General features: G+C 43.0%; 1 protein-coding gene across 6 annotated transcripts in view; it reads right to left on the reverse strand.

Moving 5' to 3' along the window:
* Positions 1 to 20,601, reverse strand: part of kcnip4a (potassium voltage-gated channel interacting protein 4a) — a 283,290-nt gene that overhangs the window by 50,145 nt on the left and 212,544 nt on the right. The window contains exon 1 of one of the 6 annotated variants that reach the window (XM_055900697.1): positions 7,925 to 8,640. The exons of 4 other annotated variants lie outside the window; for them this stretch is intronic. In XM_055900697.1, the coding sequence (XP_055756672.1) occupies positions 7,925 to 8,036 (112 nt within the window). In that variant the 5' untranslated portion in view covers positions 8,037 to 8,640. Of the gene's footprint in view, positions 1 to 7,924; positions 8,754 to 20,601 lie in introns of those variants that run through there. One more of the 6 variants, XM_055900696.1, reaches the window with a different exon arrangement.

The raw sequence follows: 20,601 nt of genomic DNA on the forward strand, positions 1-20,601 counted from the left end.
CCATAAATATGTTATCAGACTGTCATCTGATGAGGTTTTTTCTTGGTTAGTGGCTATCAATATCTTAGTTTAGCCGAATTGGTGATAGCTACTGGTGTTGAGAGAAAATGGTGGACAAAGAAAAACGGTGATTTTTGCTAACGTGTTTAGCTAATAGATTTACATATTGTGTCTTCCCTGTAAAACATTTTAAAAATCTGAAATGGCGGCTTTATTCACAGGATCTGTATCTTTCATTAGGTGTCTTGGACTTGTGATTTAATGATATTTAGATGCTACTATTTAATTGTGACGCTATGCTAGCGATGCTAATCAGTGTGGGGGGGGGGGGGGGGGGGGGTGCTCCCGGACCCGGGGTAGAGGCTCCTGAAAGGTTAATTGAGAACCAATCTGCATGTGTTGCTATGTGTATATACTATTATTATAATAAACTGGGTGATTCGAGCACTGAATGCTGATTGTCTAAAAGCCATGATATATCAGACTGTATACCACAGGTATGTCAAAACATTCTAATTGCATTTATAACCAGTTTATAATAGCAATAATGCACCTCGGGGGTTGTGGTATATGGCCAATATACCACGACTAAGGGCTGTATCCAGACACCCCATGTTGTGCGAAAGAACAGCGCTTAGCCGTGGTACATTGGCCATATACCACACCCCCTCGTGCATTATTGCTTATTATATTACTGTACATCAAAAGTCCTTGACAGCAACATTTTCAATTGAGTTAAAGGTGCTACACAGAAGTTTTTTACATTTTTACTTTGTAATTTCAGAAAAGGTCCATAATACAGAATGTCTGCAGTAATAGTGGATTGACTGTGTATCACTTAACTGCCAGTGTTGTGATTGGCTGTGATATTTGCATATAGATTTTTCCACCGGAGCAGCATCTGTTGTTAACGTGTGAAATCTGTACTGACTTTGTAGCTGTGTTATCTAATGGAAATCACTTACTGGTTGCTAAAATACGCTCAGTGTAGAATGACTTCTGAAACTAACTTTCGGTTTTGGTTCACCAGCTTCAAACAGCTGTAAAAACAATATTTTTGGTTATTGAAAATATACTGAAAATTATCAAATGCAACATGCAACAATTTCATAGATTTGACTGAGTTACAGTTTATATAAGGAAATCAGTCAATTTAAATAAATAAATTAGGCCCTAATCTATGGATTTCACAGGTCCAGCCAATCAGAATGAGGTTTTCCCCACAAAATGGCCTTAATACAGACAGAAATACACCTCAGCACCCCCTCAGTCAATCCCACAGTTGAAGGAGCCTGATGTGGAGGTCCTGGGCTGGCGTGGTTACACGTGGTCTGCGGTTGTGAGGCCAGTTGGACGTACTGCCAAATTCTCTAAAATAATTTTGGAGGCGGCTTATGGTATAGAAACAAGCATTCAATTCTCTGACGGTCAGAGCTGTTGTAACGGTCAGGGCCGTCACAACAGCTCTGGACATTTCTGCAGTCAGGATTCCAATTGCACGCTCTGTCAAAACTTGAGACATCGGTGGTATTGTGTTGCGAGGCAAAAATGAAAATTTTAGAATGGCCTTTCATTATCCCCAGCACAAGGTGTAATGATCAGGGATGCAATTTTCACATTCTGAAATTGCATTTTAGTCTCCCCTCCAATTTTATAATTGGAATGTGATACAAAACGAGTTACGTGTGCTTTAGGACCATGCGGACGCCTCCGGGCGGTCGGGTAGGCTGGATTTTAAAAAACATATGCAGCACTAGTCAAAAGTTGACACACCTACTCATTCAAGGGTTTTACTTTTTTTGACTATTTTTTACATTGTCGAGTAATAGTGAAGACATCAAAACTATGAAATAACCCATATGGTATCATGCAGTATTTCAAAAAAGTGTTAAACAAATATATTTTCTATTAGAGATTCTTCAAAGTAGCCACCTTTTGCCGTGATGACAGCTTTGCACACTCTTGGCCTTCTCTCAACCAGCTTCACCTGGAATGCTTTTTCATCATTCTTGAAGGAGTTCCCACATATGCTGACCACTTGTTGGCTGCTTTTCCTTCACACTGCAGTCCAACTCATCTCATCTCAATTGGGTGGAGGTCAGGTGATTGTGGAGGCCAGGTCATCTGATGCAGCACTCATCACTCGCCTTCTTGGTCAAATAGCCCTTACACAGCCTGGTGGTGTGTTGGGTCATTGTCCTGTTGAAAAACAAATGATAGTCCCACTAAGCGTAAAGCAGATGGGATGGCGTATCGCTGCAGAATGCTGTGGTAGCAATGCTGATTAAGTGTGCCTTGAATTCTGAATAAATAAGTCACAGTGTCACTAGCACACTATCACACCTCCTCCATGCTTCACCGTGGGAACCACACATGCGGAGATCATCCGTTCAGCTACTCTGCGTCTCACAAAGACACGGCAGTTGGAACCAAAAATCTCACATTTGGATTAATCAGACCGAAAGGACAGATTTCCACCGGTCTAATGTCCATTGTTCGTGTTTCTTGGCCCAAGCAAGTCTCTTCTTCTTATTGGTGTCCTTTAGTAGAAGTTTATTTGCAGCAATTTGACCCTGAAGGCCTGAGTCACGTTGTCTCCTCAGAACAGTTGATGTTGAGATGTGTCTGTTACTTGAACTCAGAAATTGCAGCCCAAGTAAATGCTTCAGAGGCTGGTAACTCTAATGAACTTTTCCTCTGCAGCAGAGGTAACTCTGGGTCTTCCTTTCCTGTGGCAGTCCTCTTGAGAGCCAGTTTCATCATAGTGCTTGATGGTTTTTGCAGCTTCACTTGAGGAAACTTTCTAAGTTCTTGAAATTTTCCGGATTCCCTGACATTCATGTCGTAAAGTAATGATGCCAATGTTCATCGACACCCAGCAGGTGATGTACTGCACACAGCCAGCATTTTTTATGACACGTCTTGTCCTTGAAGACAATATAGTTTAGTCAACCACAAATTAGAATTACAACTAGAAGTATAAAGTATCCACAGTGTTGGGTCCGGTGGGGCAGCCAGTGCCTGATGCAATGTTCAAGTTAATCTTTCCAGAACATGGAAGTGCAATAGGAGAAAGTGTGTTTTGCAGACGGCAACCAGTCTACTACCTGGTGTTGCTCAGAAGTGATCCGAGCATGCTAATGGAAAACTCCCTGGGTCATACTGTACACGATCCCTGCTGGACAGGAAGGGACATTTCCAGCTCAAATATAGTAATGAATGGGAATATAGACTCACATAGGCCAGTTTATTAGGTACACCCATCTAGTACCATGTCGAACTCCCCTTTGCCTCCATAACAGCCTGAATTCGTTGGGGCATTCTACAAGGTGTCGGAAACGTTCCACAGGGGTTTTGGTCCATGGTAACATCACGCAGTTACTGCAAATTGGACGGCGGTACATTCATGCTGCGAACAGCCCGTTCCATCTCATCCCAAATATGTTCTATTGGGTTGAGCTCTGGGGACTGTGCAGGCGACTCAAGTAAATTGAACTCGCTGTCATGTTCCAGGCAATGTTTTTCCACTCCTCAATTGTCCAGTGTTGGTGAATTCGTGCCCACTGGAGCCACCCTTCCTGTTTTTAGCTGATAGCAGTGGAACTCGGTGTGGTTGTCTGCTGCAATAGCCCATTCGTGACAAGGATCAACGAATTGTGCGTTCCGAGATGCCGTTCTGCACACCACTGTTGTTCTGTGCAGTTATTTTTCTGTTTGTGGCCCGCCTGTTAGCTAGCACGATTCTTGCCATTCTCCTTCGACTTCTCTCATCAATGAGCTGTTTTCCCCCACAGGACTGCCGCTGACTGGATGTTTTTTGTTGTTTGGGTCGCACCATTCTCGGTAAACCCTAGATACTGTCATTTGTGGAAAAACCTAGGAAGGCGTCCGTTTCTGAGATACTGGATCCGGCGCGCCTGGCACAGACGATCGTACCACGCTCAAAGTTGCTTAGGTCACTCGTTTTGCCCATTCTAACGTTCAGTCGAACAGTAACTGAATGCCTTGATGACTGTCCGCCTGCTTTACAGCCACGGCGACATGACTCACTGTCAGTAGGAGTGATACATTTACATGAACGGGGTGGTGTACTTAATAAACTGGGCAGTGAGTGTATGCTAGGTCATCTGTGGACCTTGCATAAGGGGGTGACCTTGATAATTTATTGTTAAAACGAGAGGCTGCCTGGATCTTTAACTTAAAGACCCTTGCTCCCTTCGGTCTCAACGTGGACTTTGATCTGAAGCCATTCTTGTGATTGTTGTGATTGTTGTGACTTTGTCATTGTGGTTGTTTGTAGGCTTGTGTGGTCTTAAGTGAGTCTATGATCGTATGCTATCCATTTGTATTTATTTTATGCTGCTCTTTCTATGCCATTTTAATATTTGAGAAATTAACCAATGATATTAGGCCACTCTTGGCCATGACTACAGACACCTGTGTGTCTTGACACTATATAAACGAGTCATCCCGCAGTGTCTGTGATTGTACCCTGATGAAGACAGCTTGCCTGTCGAAACGTTGGTAAATAAAATATTTTTGCATCTGAGCTCCTAGAGTGTGCGGCTCTCCTTTATTTGTAAGTTTTCTACTCCGCTAGCCAGCACCTCGCCTAAATAGGTGTGCGTTTCTTTTTCTTCTAGATAGGTCATCTGTGGATGACAGATATAGGTCTACAGTACTATTACTGGACTGTGGCATAACTGATGTTCCTATGGGGCACTGTAATGGACAGCAATGAGAACTTCAGAGCACACTCCCAGTATGATTCCAAAGAGAATCAAGTACATGTTCAGTTTGTTTTAATACATTTCAGGTTATAGTTGAGTCTGCGAGGCAAAGGAGAAGGGACAAGCATGTATCTTTCACCAAGGAGAGAAAGACAGTGTTCTTTGTACAACTGCACCTTGAACACAAATTCTAAAATGAACAAAAGATATGGTGGATTTCTAAACTATAAGTCCATCACTTCTACCCCCAAATACCAGACATCTGCCAGACTGCCTAAACACCATTCCACTCCAAGACATGACTGGATTGGAGATGCAACACGTCAATGTAGTTATTGACCAACTGTCAGGCGGTCTAAAAGCTTTGCCACCAGACATCCTGTCAAGGTGATTATTCTGGGGTGAACTGATTCATGAGATAGTGATCATCTGGTTTTCACAGATTCATACCACACACTGTGAAGGTTGATACAGTTTCTTTATCCAACCTCCACAGCAACAGATCGATACAATGACCACTGCTGAAAAGCAGGACAATTGTCTTTCAAAGACAGACTAAAGATTTACCTCCAGGATATCAACCTAATTTAGTGTCCCTTGTGATGTAAAAAAATAAATCATTATTATTAGACACACTTGAATCTGCTTGTAGAACTTCTTAGGAACAATAAAAGAGAGTAACTGAAAGCATGTTTGTATATGACCACAATTGATATTGATTAAGCAACGGCAATTGAGTCTCTCTCTCAAAGCTTTTAAATGCACATCTATTTCCTATGTACATGTGAATGAGAATACAAGGACCCACCAACATTTGATTCAAAACTACGGTTTAAAGTGTGTTAACCAAACCATAGCCTGACGGATGGTCTTTAACTAAACTAAAAGTGCTTACTAAACATTTCTACTAGACAACTGTTCTGCCAAATTAAACCGTTTATTTAGTCATGCCACGTTCTGTGCTCAGTTCAACAGTCTGCCCTTACTTAGTAACATCTGAGTGGCAATGATGTCCCTTGTATACAGCAAATGAGATGTGTACAGAGCTTATAATAGTAATTCACACCTCCTATGATTACCCAACACACTTCAGCACAGAGGAGAAGGGCGCTTTGTTGCGTATGTAAGCACAAAGCGCAATACAGCGATGATTACACAAGCGCATTTACAGTAAACACGCACCAAGAAAAATGATCCCTCACACTAACTGTTTCCTTGAAAACATCCAAATATTTTTATGAACCTAAAACGCAGAACGACTTAAAATCAAGAGGCACTCTTGACCTGTAGGCCAATATAAACCACAACTGGAGATGCATTACAGTATGTCTGAGTTGACTAAGCCTCCAGCACCCGTATCTTCCTCAGCTAATTCGGTATCTCTTAATGCTCTCTTTACACTACACTACTTTGAGACACATGCTAGTCCAAGGACATATACTTTTGTAGCATGAAGAGACAGATCTAGATTCAAATCTCTTTGAGAGTTGTTTCCCACACTACCTCCGGAGCAGGGTTTCCGTTAGCCGGTAATCCCAAATAAAATTGTTGCTGGCCAAATTTCCCAGGAGAATACACGGTGCTCAGGATGCAAAAATCACATTACGATTATGGTAATTAATCTTAACAGAACATGCAACTCCTGTAATGAAGCAGCCAATAAAACATCATTTTCAAACATTTTCCAAAATTCAATTTTGCCAAAAAACTCTAAACAGCGCACCTGATGAGAGCAGCTCCATATGTGATGGATGAAAATCTCTGTTAGAATTTTAGAGGGGGAATCTAAAGATGCAACAACTAGGATGGGCTGCTAATATGACTATGATTGTGCATTTGGCTTCTTGACAATGAAAGAAAGTTCATATGAAAACAAATACAACAGGAGAGAAATGCATGGTTTCAATGGCATATGAGTAAGTATTTTTTAAATAATTGCCCCCATGTTTCTATGGTCAGATTATGCCTAGGCTTCTTTGAAGCAAGGTAAGACAGGCCTCATAATATGAAGTAAAATGTTTCAGATTTCAATCAATTAAGTGCATACTGCCTCCAGCTCACAATACAAAGACGGTTGGGGGATGCGCTGACAGCCTACCGTTGCCTATGCACTCGAATGGCGAATGGGAGGCGTGCTTCAATTACCAGTTGAGAAATAAAAATAGAAGCGCTTTTTAAATCGTGGCCATCAAAACTGTTTAACATAGCACATTCCACTCCGGCAGAGGCGAGAAGCTGGAGCAGCTCTAGCACCGTCTGACCAGTGATCCTCTGCTAAAAATAGGCTCTGTATGCTGTGATCAATAAGATACATGACGGACTAAAGAAAATACACACGCCCCAATTTAATTCCCCCAAATTTGGCTAAATAACCTATAGACCAATAAGAATGACAATCAAATGTTTATCCATACATAAATGAATAAAAAGCATTCTGCAATTTGGATAGTTTTTTCTCCTAATCAATTTGTCTGGCAACTATTTTATTTTAGCCAAAAGCCGGCAATTACCGGCTAACGGAAACCCTGCTTCGGAGGTAGTGTGGGAGAAATCTAAACCACATAGTCCTCTTAGTGGTACAGTGTAATGAAACTACACGTGTCCCACACCACATCCCTGTAAAGATGACCTTAAAACCAGAATACAGCATTTTTGCCCTGTTAGCATAACTGAAAATGAAAGGCTTCTAAAATATCCACACATTTGCGAATCGCTGCATTAATCAAGTGTGCAACATTATGTGCAATATGGTTTAGATTTTGTTTGTCTATATACTATTGTATTTACGGTATGCTAATAGTTGGCCACACCACATCCAAGGCTAAAGTAAGAATAGTGTAAACAGAAAAGTTGCAAATGATGTTGAACAGGGATAGTTCTCACTACGCATATATTACTCATGTAAATGTACCCTTACACAGTAGTTGACCACCCCGGTCTTATAGCGGCTGGCTACACCAGTTTAAGTTTCCCAAACTGCTCTCAGACACTCAACAACAAAATCAAACAAGCTTCATTGGCAAGAAAGGAGCAAAATAATACAAAACATATTACATACCAAAATAACACATTATAATCAAGTTAGGAGAGCCACCAATGAACAAATATCTCTCGCGTATACTACAATTCGAAAGCCCCTCACTCTCTTTGTTTTCCATCTCTGTCTCTCTCCTTTCTATCTATCTCTCTCTTACCCTCGGAGAAGTTGATGAGCCCCAGCAGGTGCAGCAGTTTGAGCGAGGCACACACCAGCACCACGATGCCCACCGTCTGCAGCCCCTCAGTCTCCCACACCATGTTCAGCATGGCGCCGCCTCCACCACCATGCCCAGACCCTGCAGCCCCGACTTCGGACCCCGACCCGGCCTCCTCGCCCTCGGGAGCCCCGGCCGCGCCCTCGGCGCTCCAGTTCCCCCGCGCCCACTCCACCGCCGTCGCGCCCACACACACGGGCTGGGCGCCCCGAGGCACCCGCCTACCGCCCGCTCACTCCCCAAACCCAGACTGGGTGGGTTGGAAGCGGAACGGGTGGATAAGGAGTCTACCTTAGAGTCCCAGAAAGTCTGCTAGAGGCATACAGGAAATGTTAGTCTCGTTAAAAAGTAAGAGAGTAGAGGAAGAGTGATGAAGATAATAACGTGGCTCCTAAAGTCCTTTTAAAGAGTGCCTCTTTCTCTTCGACTCTCTTCTTGTCTACGTATGTATCTCTCTCTGTAAAGGGAGAAGACTCTAAGAGCTATGGATGAGGAGTGACTGAACTGCTATGTTCCCTCTGACAGTCACTCTGGCTCAGATGTAGAGAGGGGAGGGAGGCAAAGGAGGGAGGGAGTCCGGGAGGGAGGCAGAGAAAGAGTGGAAGGGAGGCAGAGGGGAGAGAGGCAGAGGAAGGGACGAAGTCTATGTACAAGAGAGCGCAAGATAGCAAAAGAAAGCAAGAGAGAGAGAGAGAGGTAGAGAGAGGGAGGTAGAGAGGGAAGGTATATGAGAGAGAGGAGATAGAGAGGGGGATAGAGAGGGAGGTAGAGAGGGAAGGTATATGAGAGAGAGGGAGGTAGATGGGGAGGTAGAAAGGGAAGGTATATGAGAGGGAGGGAGAGAGAGGGGGATAGAGAGGGAGGTAGAGAGGGAAGGTATATGAGAGAGAGGAGATAGAGAGGGGGATAGAGAGGGAGGTAGAGAGGGAAGGTATATGAGAGAGAGGAGATAGAGAGGGGGATAGAGAGGGAGGTAGAAAGGGAAGGTATATGAGAGAGAGGGAGGTAGATGGGGAGGTAGAAAGGGAAGGTATATGAGAGGGAGGGAGAGAGAGGGGGATAGAGAGGGAGGTAGAGAGGGAAGGTATATGAGAGAGAGGAGATAGAGAGGGGGATAGAGAGGGAGGTAGAGAGGGAAGGTATATGAGAGAGAGGAGATAGAGAGGGGGATAGAGAGGGAGGTAGAGAGGGAAGGTATATGAGAGAGAGGAGATAGAGAGGGGGATAGAGAGGGAGGTAGAAAGGGAAGGTATATGAGAGAGAGGGAGGTAGATGGGGAGGTAGAAAGGGAAGGTATATGAGAGGGAGGGAGAGAGAGGGGGATAGAGAGGGAGGTAGAAAGGGAAGGTATATGAGAGAGAGGGAGAGAGAGGGAGGGGTAGAAAGTGAAGGTATATGAGAGAGAGAGATAGAGGGAGGTAGAGAGGGAGAAAGAGAGGGAAGGTATATGAGAGAGAGGGAGGTAGAGGGAGGTAGAGAGGGAGAAAGAGAGGGAAGGTATATGAGAGAGAGGGAGGTAGAGAGAAAAAAGTATTAAATGTATGCACTCACTACTGTAAGTCGCTAAATTACTAAAATGTCAAAGTAAGGTAGAGAGGGGGCAGTAAAGAGATAGAGAGAGAGGGAGAGAGAGAGAGATGGTGAGAGCAAGAGAGAGAAGTAGAGAGTGAGAAAGAGAAGTAGAGAGTGGAAGGTAGAGAGGGAGTGTTCAAATAGTCATCAAGGCAAAGGGTGGCTACTTTGAAGAATCTAAAATATATTTTGATTTGTTCAACACTTTTTTGGTTACTACATAAGTGTTATTTCATAGTTTATCTCTTCACTATTATTCTGCAATGTAGAAAATAGTAAAAACAAAGAAAAAACCCTTGAATGAGTAGGTGTGTCCAAACTTTTGAGTGGTACTGTACATATTAACTACCCCAAATAGGACAATCAACAATCAGGTCAATCTACAACAGACACTAGGCTAGCGGGATATATGAACATACAGTACAGTTCTCTAATATTATTACATGAAGAGGAGTAGGCTAAACCCTGTGAATACTGGTCTAAAATTGGTTAGAGTAAGACTATTGGATACTGGGACAGTTGTTAATTTACATAAATGCATATTTACCGATTGGAGCATGTGATAATAATGAGATAATAATAAGAAACAGTCCATTTGAAGGGACAACAGCGCCATAGATGAACATACTCTCAGTTATAGCCAACAGTCAATTAGGAAAGTGGAAACTTCAATCTACTAATAGCAGTTTTCATTTTAGTGACTGATTGTAACATATATTAATGGTTGTTTAAGCCTCTGTCCAATTGAACTGTAGATCGCGAGGGTCACTTCATTTGAAACAGGAACCTTTTCCAACAAGAGCAAAAAGCAAATTGATTACTCTAGCTCATTAAATGTGACTGATTACATTTAGGATCCATTTGATTCAACAGAAATCGATTGAAGTGGGTAGGAGGTAGAGGGGAAAAGCAATGTAGCTTTTCATATTCTAACTACCCTCTAGCGCGGTGTGTGTGTACTCGCTCCAGACAAAAAGCCAGTGATCATACCCCCACCTACAGGGCTGCTATAGAACTGTTCACAATACCACCGACTTTATTATGGTTTATGAGCTCTTCTGAGCTGTTCTCCATCTACCCACTGAACCATCCTTTCAACTAACAGTTCAGTCAAATGGAGGCAAAAAATAAGATAACTCGTGACTGACAGCACCTTTGTTACAGCTAATACAGTAAGTCCCCTATGAAGACAAATCTATACCCGTTTTCATTAACATTCTGCTCAAATTTACTCAGATCTTATATGGAATGCAAATTCAAGAACAAATTAAAACTATTTTCATCTTCTCGCATGAATCATTTCACATAGTGCCATTTTTTTTATCCACCAAACATAGGCCACTGTATTTAATGAAAACGGTATTGTGAGTGCTCTTTGGCAGTATGTGTGTTACATTCACAGTGCTAAGATGTCCTCGGTGACAATATTACTCTAAAAGGCCCCTGGGAGCAAGGGATCTCAAATGTCAGATTTGTGTTATTGCAGGAGAGGCACTAAGGACATACTCTATCAAAAGTAATTGTGATTGTCGTAGCTGAATCAGAATTAGTTAGGTAACATAGATAAATAAGATGTTTTATTTATTTTATACTTGTCATTAGAATGTCTTCTTTTGGACTATACTGTTGGCAGTTGCATTTTCCTACCTCCTCTAGGGAAAAGTCACTTGGGGCCCAGAGAGGGGAGAGGTCAGGCTTGTCTTTTACATGTCTGGTAATAGGCAGAATATCAGAAAGGGAGAAGTCAGGTTTGAACATTGTCTTCCTATTGAATATATCTGTGAAACCATGTGAAGGGCTCCACTATGTGGCAAAATGGCTTAAGGACAACAAAGTCAAGGTATTGGAGTGGCCATCACAAAGCCCTGAACTCAACCCTAACCCTATGGAGAATCTGTGGGCAGAACTGAAAAAGTGTGTGCGAGCAAGGAGGCCTACAAACTGACTCAGTTACACCAGCTCTGTCAGGAGGAATGGGCCAAAATTCACCCAACTTATTGTGGGAAGCTTGTGGAAAGCTACCTGAAACATTTGACCCAAGTTAAACAATTTAAAAGCAATGCTACCAAATACTAATTGAGTGTATGTAAACTTCTGACCCACTGGGGATGTGATGAAAGAAATAAAATCTGAAATAAATCATTCTCTCTACTATTATTCGGACATTTCACATTCTTAAAATAAAGTGGTGATCATAACTGACCTAAGACAGGGAATCTTTACTCTGATTAAATGTCAGGAATTGTGAAAAACTGAGTTTAAATCTATTTGGCTAAGGTGTATGTAAACGTCAGACTTCAACTGTACAAACTATCCTGACCTACTTGTTGTGTGTATGTACTGACATGCACAGTACCAGTCAAAAGTTTGGACACATTTACTCATTCAAGGGTTTTTCTATATTTTTACTATTTTCTACATTGAAGAATAATAGTGAAGACATCAAAACTATAACTGATAGATTCACACACACACTACATGTTCATGTTTTTAAATGTACACTCCCCTTCAAAAGTTTGGGGTCACTTAGAAATGTCCTTGTTTTCCATGAAAACATACATGAAATGAGTTGCAAAATGATTAGAAAATGTAGTCAAGACATTGACAAGGTTAAAAAATAATTATTTTTAATTTAAATAATAACTGTGTCCTTTAAACTTTGCTTTCGTCAAAGAATCCTCCATTTGCAGCAATTACAGCCTTGCAGACCTTTGGCATTCTAGTTGTCAGTTTGTTGAGGTAATCTGAAGAGATTTCACCCCATGCTTCCTGAAGCACCTCCCACAAGTTGGATTGGTAGTTCTTACGTACCATACGGTCAAGCTGCTCCTACAACAGCTCAATAGGGTTGAGATCCGGTGACTGTGCTGGCCACTCCATTATAGACAGAATACCACATGACTGCTTCTTCCCTAAATAATTCTTGCATAGTTTGGAGCTGTGCTTTGGGTCATTGTGCTGTTGTAGGAGGAAATTGGCTCTAATTAAGCGGCGTCCAAAAGGTATGACACGGCATTGTAAAATGGCGTGATAGCCTTCCTTCTTCAAGATCCCTTTTACCCTGTACAAATCTCCCACTTTACCACCACCAAAGCACCATCAGACCCTCACATTGCGTCCACCATGCTTTTCAGATGGGGTCAAGCACTCCTCCAGCATCTTTTCATTTTCTCAGCGTCTCATGAATGTTCTTCTTTGTGATCCTTTGTGAACGCCTCAAACTTAAAATTGAACGCCTCAAACTTAAAATTAAGCACTTTTTTCCAATCTTCCTCTGTCCAGTGTCTGTGTTCTTTTGCACATCAGGAGATGTGGTTTCCAGTTTACACAAAGTCTAGTGTAGTTCCTTGAGGGCCGTTGTGGTATTGGCTTGAGGGGGAATATACATGGCTGTGACTATAACCAAATAAAATTATTTTGGGAGGAAATATGGTCTTGGATTTGATTGTATTCTAGGTCAGGTGAACAAAACCACTTAAGTTCATTTACCTTATCACAATCACACCATGAATAGTTAATGAAACATATACCTCCGCCTTTCTTCTTCGCGGAAAGCTCAGTATTCCTGTCAGCGTGATGTACTGAGAACCCAGCTGGCTGTATGGATGGGGACAGTATATCCTGAGAGAGCCATGATTGCTTTAAACAGTATGTTACAGTCTCTGATGTCTCTCTGGAAGGAGATCCTTGCCTTGAGCTTGTCTACCTTATTGTCCAGGGACTGAACATTAGCGAGTAATATAATCGGAAGCGGTGGATGGTGTGGATGCCTCCTCAGTCAGACTAGAAATCCACCCCGAATACCTTTCTCCGCCGGCGGCTTCTTGGAACAGCCTCCGGCATAAGATCAATTGCCTTGAGGGCTACAAACAAAGGATCCAATTTGGGAAAATGATATTTCTGATCGGAATGCTGATGAGTTACCGCCGCTCTGATATGCAAACGTTTTTTCTGGCTATATGTAATAACACAAAAAAACGTTCTGGGCTAATAATGTAAGAAATTACAACAACAACAAAAATACTGCAAAGTTGTTAAAGAGCTAGAAGCAATGCTGCAATTTCTATCCTACAGTACAGTAGAGCAGTAAGTCATTCAGTCACCAACACGCATCTCCAGTCGCCCAACGGTGTCAATTCACGAAACCATAGCCAAAATGATAAACACTTGGGAGACTGTTTCAGACCCTAATAGAGGGTAAGCGAGCACGAGAAAGATAGGAAGAGGGAGAGAAAGAGAGAGAGAGTGAGTGATCTCCTTCCATCAATGTTACAGATTAACCTACCATTTGATAGATTGTTTAATTTTTATTCCAATGGACGACATGGGTCAACTGACATAACAAGTAGTCTGTGTGAACCTGGTAAAACTTGTTTTGTTGGAATACAATCAAGTCCCCATATAGTCCCCATATTCCAGCAACATCTCTCTTCCAGTGCATCTATAGTAGCCAGTGTCTGAAAATGTCACTCGGCTTCGTCGATGGATAGTGCCTCTCCATTCCGAGACTGATTCCTTATCATGGAGCACATGTGCCACTGAAAAACCTGAGGCCTTTGTTCCTCTGTCTCTGCAGGCGAAGATATTGATTTTGGGGGAAGATTACATATTTTCTCTCTCATGGCTGTCTCTCGCTGCCCTCGTCCTGTCATATTCGCATGGGGGGGATCTTATCACCAGGTGTCTGGACTGACCGGGGCCTGCAGGAAGAGGTAAAAGACAGTCCTCTACATCGACAGTGTGTTTCTGTTTGGAAGCTAGAGTTGCGTTTGCACAGGGAATGAAATCATGAAATTGCATCATGAATAGCCAGCAATCGATGAATAAGCACCGTACCCAGTGGGACGGTCTTTGTCAAATGGGCAAATTCATTTGCATCAGAACTCTAAAGTTTAGAGTAACTGATGTTTTTATGCCTTTTCATCCCAAAACCCATAACTCTGATGATTCCAGAATGACAAATCAAAAATGCTAATATAAAACACCACGGGGGAGATAGTAATTACATTTGCTGTCGTTGGAAAAAGTAACCTCATTCCTTGTTTATTAGCTCCCCCAATGCATACCTAGCCACTAGGCAGGCAACAACAACAAAAAAGCTAACTAATTTCCATAAATGTTTCGACAGCTGTTATCTTTCCTCAGGTGCCCAGCGTGGAATTTAAGCTGGCGTTAAACTACAGGATCAAGAGGAGACAGCAGTCATCAATCAAAATGCTGACAATCGTTGGATAGGCAAAAGGGCAAAGACTACATCTTGTGCACGTTTTCAGATCAGCTCAGGAGCGTGCTAGCATTGTAATTAGGCAACACCTGAAGCGGTCTGCTCAGGCATGCAGAGCAGCTTTGGTGTTTGGGTTGCTGTTGTATTTTGGGAGCGTGTTGAAATGAGTCCGTCATATTTACAGACGCATCGCCTGTGAAGGGGATGGCAATTATAAACTATGAACCGAGGAAACCCGTAGAGGAGCTGCATATGCAATGAATGGTGGAGGGACTCTTGCAATGCAGACATATTTCTTAAAGGCTATGCATGGTCTATCCGACCTCGGCAGTGGCCGTACAGCATTTACTGCAATGCGGCCTGCGCTAAAGTCAGATCAAACATAATTTTTGCGGTTCGCAGAGCTGTTGTCAAGGAAGTGAGTTAGTGTTTATACAGGACCTCCCACCCCCACCTACAGTCAACCAATCATGTCAATGTGGAGCGATACGGAGTCCTCCGCATTGCTACAACATTTGCGTCACACCCTACATACAAAGCCTCGGACCACATTTTTGGATCAAGAATAAATGGGCTTTTAGTGGCCTCTTTGGATCTTGCAGACACACACAAAGGAGAATGTCACACAAGTACACATCTACAGATGCCGCGTGCTTGCATCAAAAGCACACGACCCTTAGGTCTGACAATAGGCCTATTGCTCACTCCAAGGGGCTACATAGGCCTCCTTCATTTTGAATCACTTCAAGCCCCAGGACACCTTGTGAGAATTGTTCATCTCGAACAGGTGACAGTGATATATTTTCACAACACTCAAGTTGCCAGTGTGCTCTGTGGCTATTTTTGGTGTCAAACGGCTTGCTCCACACCATCACACACAATAATCAGAAATCACCTGACTTCAGGAGACACAGATGGCCTTAACCCCTCACTCATATGATATTGATTGACCCATTTGCACAATGAGTTGCTATTGGTTTTCAATACTCATGTCTCTATTGACAGATACAGGAGGTCAATGGGTCCAATCAGTTGTACAACCAATTGCTGCCAGCTGGACAGGCATTGTCTGCAGGTGGACAGTCACACAAAAGCCATGGGTTTGAACTCAGAACAGTGTGCTGCTGCTGATAACATTGACTCGCTGTTCCATCTGTCTTAGCCTGGTCGCTAACATGGTCTAAAAACCTTACTATGGACGTACTGCATGGAAGACAGAGGGCAAGAAGCCTTTTTGAAGGACTAGCTTTGTACTTCTGATTCACAGTGTAGGCTAGGCTACCATCCTTCAGTGGCAAGGTACCACAAAAAACAACCATTGATTAAAGTTCGCTGAAGAACATGAGGTGGCTGAAAAACAGTGGGGAAAGGCATGGGGCGCATAAAAAGGAAGTGGACATGGTGCTGGGTGATATGGCCATATAGATTTTTTTCAAACATATGGGTGATTCATCACACAGTACATCTTGATTTGTTGTATCTTTCCTCCAAATAAGCTTTGTTGTACAGTTAAAGGTCATATACACTGCATTTTAAACAGTCAGCAATAATATAATACATTTAGGGCTTGTGAAATTATACCTAGGCCAAATTTAACCCTTCCACAACCATAAGAGCCACTAATAGGCTTTCTTTGCAATAATCACTGATCTGGCTTTCAAGACAGTCTATGAAAATGCCTTTTCCATTACAAATGTAACCAGAACCATGCATAATGCACAATCACTAATAATGACTAACTTCATCTAGCAGGCATTATAGAACATTAATACAGGTCTCATAAACAATCTCTCAAGCACAAGCCCACGTGCTAGTGAGTAGCCAGCTAATCTTTATGAACTCAGCAAAAAAAGAAACGTCCCTTTTTCAAGACCCTGTCTTTCAAAGATAATTTGTAAAAATCCAAATAACTTCACAGATCTTTATTGTAAAGGGTTTAAACACTGTTTCCCATGCTTGTTCAACGAACCATAAACAATTTATTAACATGCACCTGTGGAACGGTCGTTAAGACACTAACAGCTTACAGACGGTAGGCAATTAAGGTCACAGTCATGAAAACCTAGGACACTAAAGCGGCCTTTCTACTGACTCTGAAAAACACCAAAAGAAAGATGCCCAGGGTACCTGCTCATCTGCGTGAAGGTGCCTTAGACATAATGCAAGGAGGCATGAGGACTGCAGATGTGGCCAGGGCAATAAATTGCAATGTCCGTACTGGGAGAGGCCTAAGACAGCGCTACAGGGTGACAGGACAGACAGCTGATCGTCCTCGCAGTGGCAGATCACGTGTAACACCTGCACAGGATCGGTATATCCGAACATCACACCTGCGGGACAGGTACAGGATGGCAACAACTGCCCGAGTTTCACCAGGAACGCGCAATCCCTCCAGCAGTGCTCAGACTGTCCGCAATAGGCTGAGACAGGCTGGACTGAGGGCTTGTAGGCCTGTTGTAAGGCAGGTCCTCACCAGACATCACCGGCAACAACGTCGCCTATGGGCACAAACCCACCGTCTCAGACAGGACTGGCAAAAAGTGCTCTTCACTGACGAGTCAAGGTTTTGTCTCACCAGGGGTGATGGTTGGATTCACGTTTATCGTCGAAGGAATGAGCATTACACTGAGGCCTGTACTCTGGAGCGGGATCGATTTGGAGGTGGAAGGTCCGTCATGGTCAGGGGCGGTGTGTCACAGCTTCATCGGACTGAGCTTGTTGTCATTGCAGGCAATCTCAATGCTGTGTGTTACAGGGAAGACATCCTCCTCCCTCATGTGGTACCCTTCCTGCAGGCTCATCCTGACATGACCCTCCAGTATGACAATGCCACCAGCCATATTGTTTGTTATGTGCGTGATTTCCTCCAAGACAGGAATGTCAGTGTTCTGCCATGGCCAGCGAACAGCCTGGATCTCAATCCCATTGAGCACGTCTGGGAAAAGTTGGATCGGAGGGTGAGGGCTAGGGCCATTCCCCCCAGAAATGTCCGTGAATTTGAAGGTGCCTTGGTGGAAGAGTGGGGTAACATCTCACAGCAAGAAATGGCACATTTGGTGCAGTCCATGAGGAGATGCACTGCAATACTTAATGCAGCTGGTGGCCACACCAGATACTGACTGTTACTTTTACTTTTGACCCCCCCTCCTTTGTTCAGGGACACATTATTCCATTTCTGTTAGTCACATGTCTGTGGAACTTGTTCAGTTTATGTCTCAGTTGTTGAAGCTTGTTATGTTCATACACATATTTACACATGTTAAGTTTGCAGAAAATAAATGCAGTTGACAGTGAGAGGACATTTCTTTTTTTGCTGAGTTTATTTCAAGTGTAGGTAACTTGAAAGGTAGAACAGTTTAATTCTTATGACCACACACTTCTGTCAGTCTCCAACTGTTTGAACAGCATGCTTGCGCCCGCAACCGTCTGTCCAAACACAAGATATTGTAAGCAAGTCGTGGTTGCTGAGAGGAAATCAATTCAGGCAGTTATCTCTTGATGGGATCATGAAAATGGTGAAGAAATAGGAAAGGTAGAACGTGTGTCATCAGTGTTCAATCTAAGTGTCCTCGGTTCAAGTCAGGAGTCCGTAGCAAAGAAATGCAGTCAATGCTCATGGCTTGTCCTACTGACAAACTGTCAATGCTGTCTAGTCTCCAAAAACGTCAAAGCCGTATGGCTATTTCCTGTACACTGAACAAAAATATAAACGCAACGTGCAACAATTTCAAAGATTTTACTGAGTTACAGTTAATAAAAAGAAATGTGTAAACTGAAATAAATTAATTAGGCCCTAATCTATGGATTTCACATGACTGGGAATACAGATATGCATCTTTAAAATAAAGTAGGGGAGTGGATCAGAAAACCAGTCAGTATCTGGTGTGATCACCATTTGCCTCATGCAGCGCAACATCTCCTTCGCATAGAGCTGATCGGGCTGTTAATTGTGTCCTGTGAAATGTTGTCCCACTCCTCTTCAATGGCTGTGCAAAGTTGCTGGACAATGGCGGGAACTGAAACACGCCGTCGTACATGTTGATTCAGAGCATACCAAACATGTTCAGTGGGTGACATGTCAGGTGACTATGCAGGTCATGGAAGAACTGGGACATTTTCAGCTTCCAGGAATTGTGTACTGATCCTTGTGACATGGAACTGTGCATTATCATGCTGAAACATGAGGTGATGGCGGCGGATGAATGGCACGACAATGGGTCTCAGGGGCTCGTCATGTTCTCTGTGCATTCAAATTGCCAACGATAAAATGCAATTGTGTTCGTTGTCCGTAGGTTTTGCCTGCCCATACCATAACCCCACCATGGGGCACTCTGTTCACAACATTAACAGCAAACCGCTCGCCCACACGATGCCATACAGCGTGTCTGCAATCATCCCCGTATAGTTGAAACTGGGATTAATCGTGGAAGAGCACACTTCTCCAGTGTGCCAGTGGCCATCGAAGGTGAGCATTTGCCAACTGAAGTTGGATACCAAGACGAACTGCAGTCAGATCCAGATCCTGGTGAGGATGACAAGCACGCAGATGAGCTTCCCTGAGACGGTTTCTGACAGTTTGTGCAGACATTCTGTGGTTGTGCAAACACAGGTGGCTGTCCAGGTGGCTGGTCTCAGACCATCCTGCAGGTGAAGAAGCCGGATGTGGTTGTCCTGGGCTGGCGTGGATACATATGGTCTGAGGAAGTGAGGCCTGATGGACGTACTGCCATATTCTCTAAAATGGTATTGGAGGCGGCTTATGGTAGAGAAATTAACATTAAATTATCTGGCAACAGCTCTGGTGGACATTCCTGCAGTCAGCATGCCAAACTGCTTGCTGCCTCAAAACTTGAGACATCTGTGGCATTGTGTTGTGTGACAAACTGCACATTTTAGTGGCCTTCTGTCCCCAGCACAAGGTGCACCTGTGTAATGATAATGCTGTTTAATCAGCTTCTTGATATGCCACACCTGTCAGGTGGATGGATTACCTTGGCAAAGGACAAATGCTCACTAACAGGGATGTAAACACATTTCTGCACAACATTTGAGAGAAATAAGCTTTTTGTGTGTAACATTTCTGGGATCTTTTATTTCAGCCCATGAAACATGCAACCAACAGTTTACATGTTGCGTTTATATTTTAGTTCAGTATATAAATAGCTTACAAAAAGCCTTTGGAAAAAGTCAACAAAAAAAGTGGAGGAGCGCCCCACATGTCAAATTGATCGGTCTAAGCGCCACTAACATTTGAGACAAATATGTACGGCTTCCAAAGCTTTTCCTCCAATCACAGTGGGTGAGTACACTTTGACATCACAGTACCACAATTGAAACGGGTCAATTGCAAAATCCACAAAATCCAGTCATGATTCATGAAATAGGAAAAGTGGGACCTTTTCCCCCTTTCTTTTTAGTGATTTAATTACAGTGTGATCTGTAGTAATGTATTAAGGATCTATTTGCTGAGAATGTGGAGGGAGAAAATGTCCACTGGTTACGAAGACTAACTGCAGTCAGATCCAGACCCTGGTGAGGACGACAAGCACGCAGGTGAGCTTCCATTAGACGGTTTCTGACAATTTGCGCAGACATTCTTTGGTTGTGCAAACACACAGTTTCATCAGCTGTCCAGGTGACTGGTCTCAGACCATCCTGGTGATCAACCAGCGGTGGGAAAAGTACCCAATAGTCATACTTGAGTAAAGATCCCTTAATTAACATGACTCAAGTAAAAGTCAACCAGTAAAATACTACTTGAGTAAAAAAGTCTAAAACTATTTGGTTTTAAATACACTTAAGTATCAAAAGTAAATGTAAT

This window comes from Salvelinus fontinalis, chromosome 36, assembly GCF_029448725.1.
Source record: "Salvelinus fontinalis isolate EN_2023a chromosome 36, ASM2944872v1, whole genome shotgun sequence".
NCBI lineage: Eukaryota > Metazoa > Chordata > Actinopteri > Salmoniformes > Salmonidae > Salvelinus > Salvelinus fontinalis.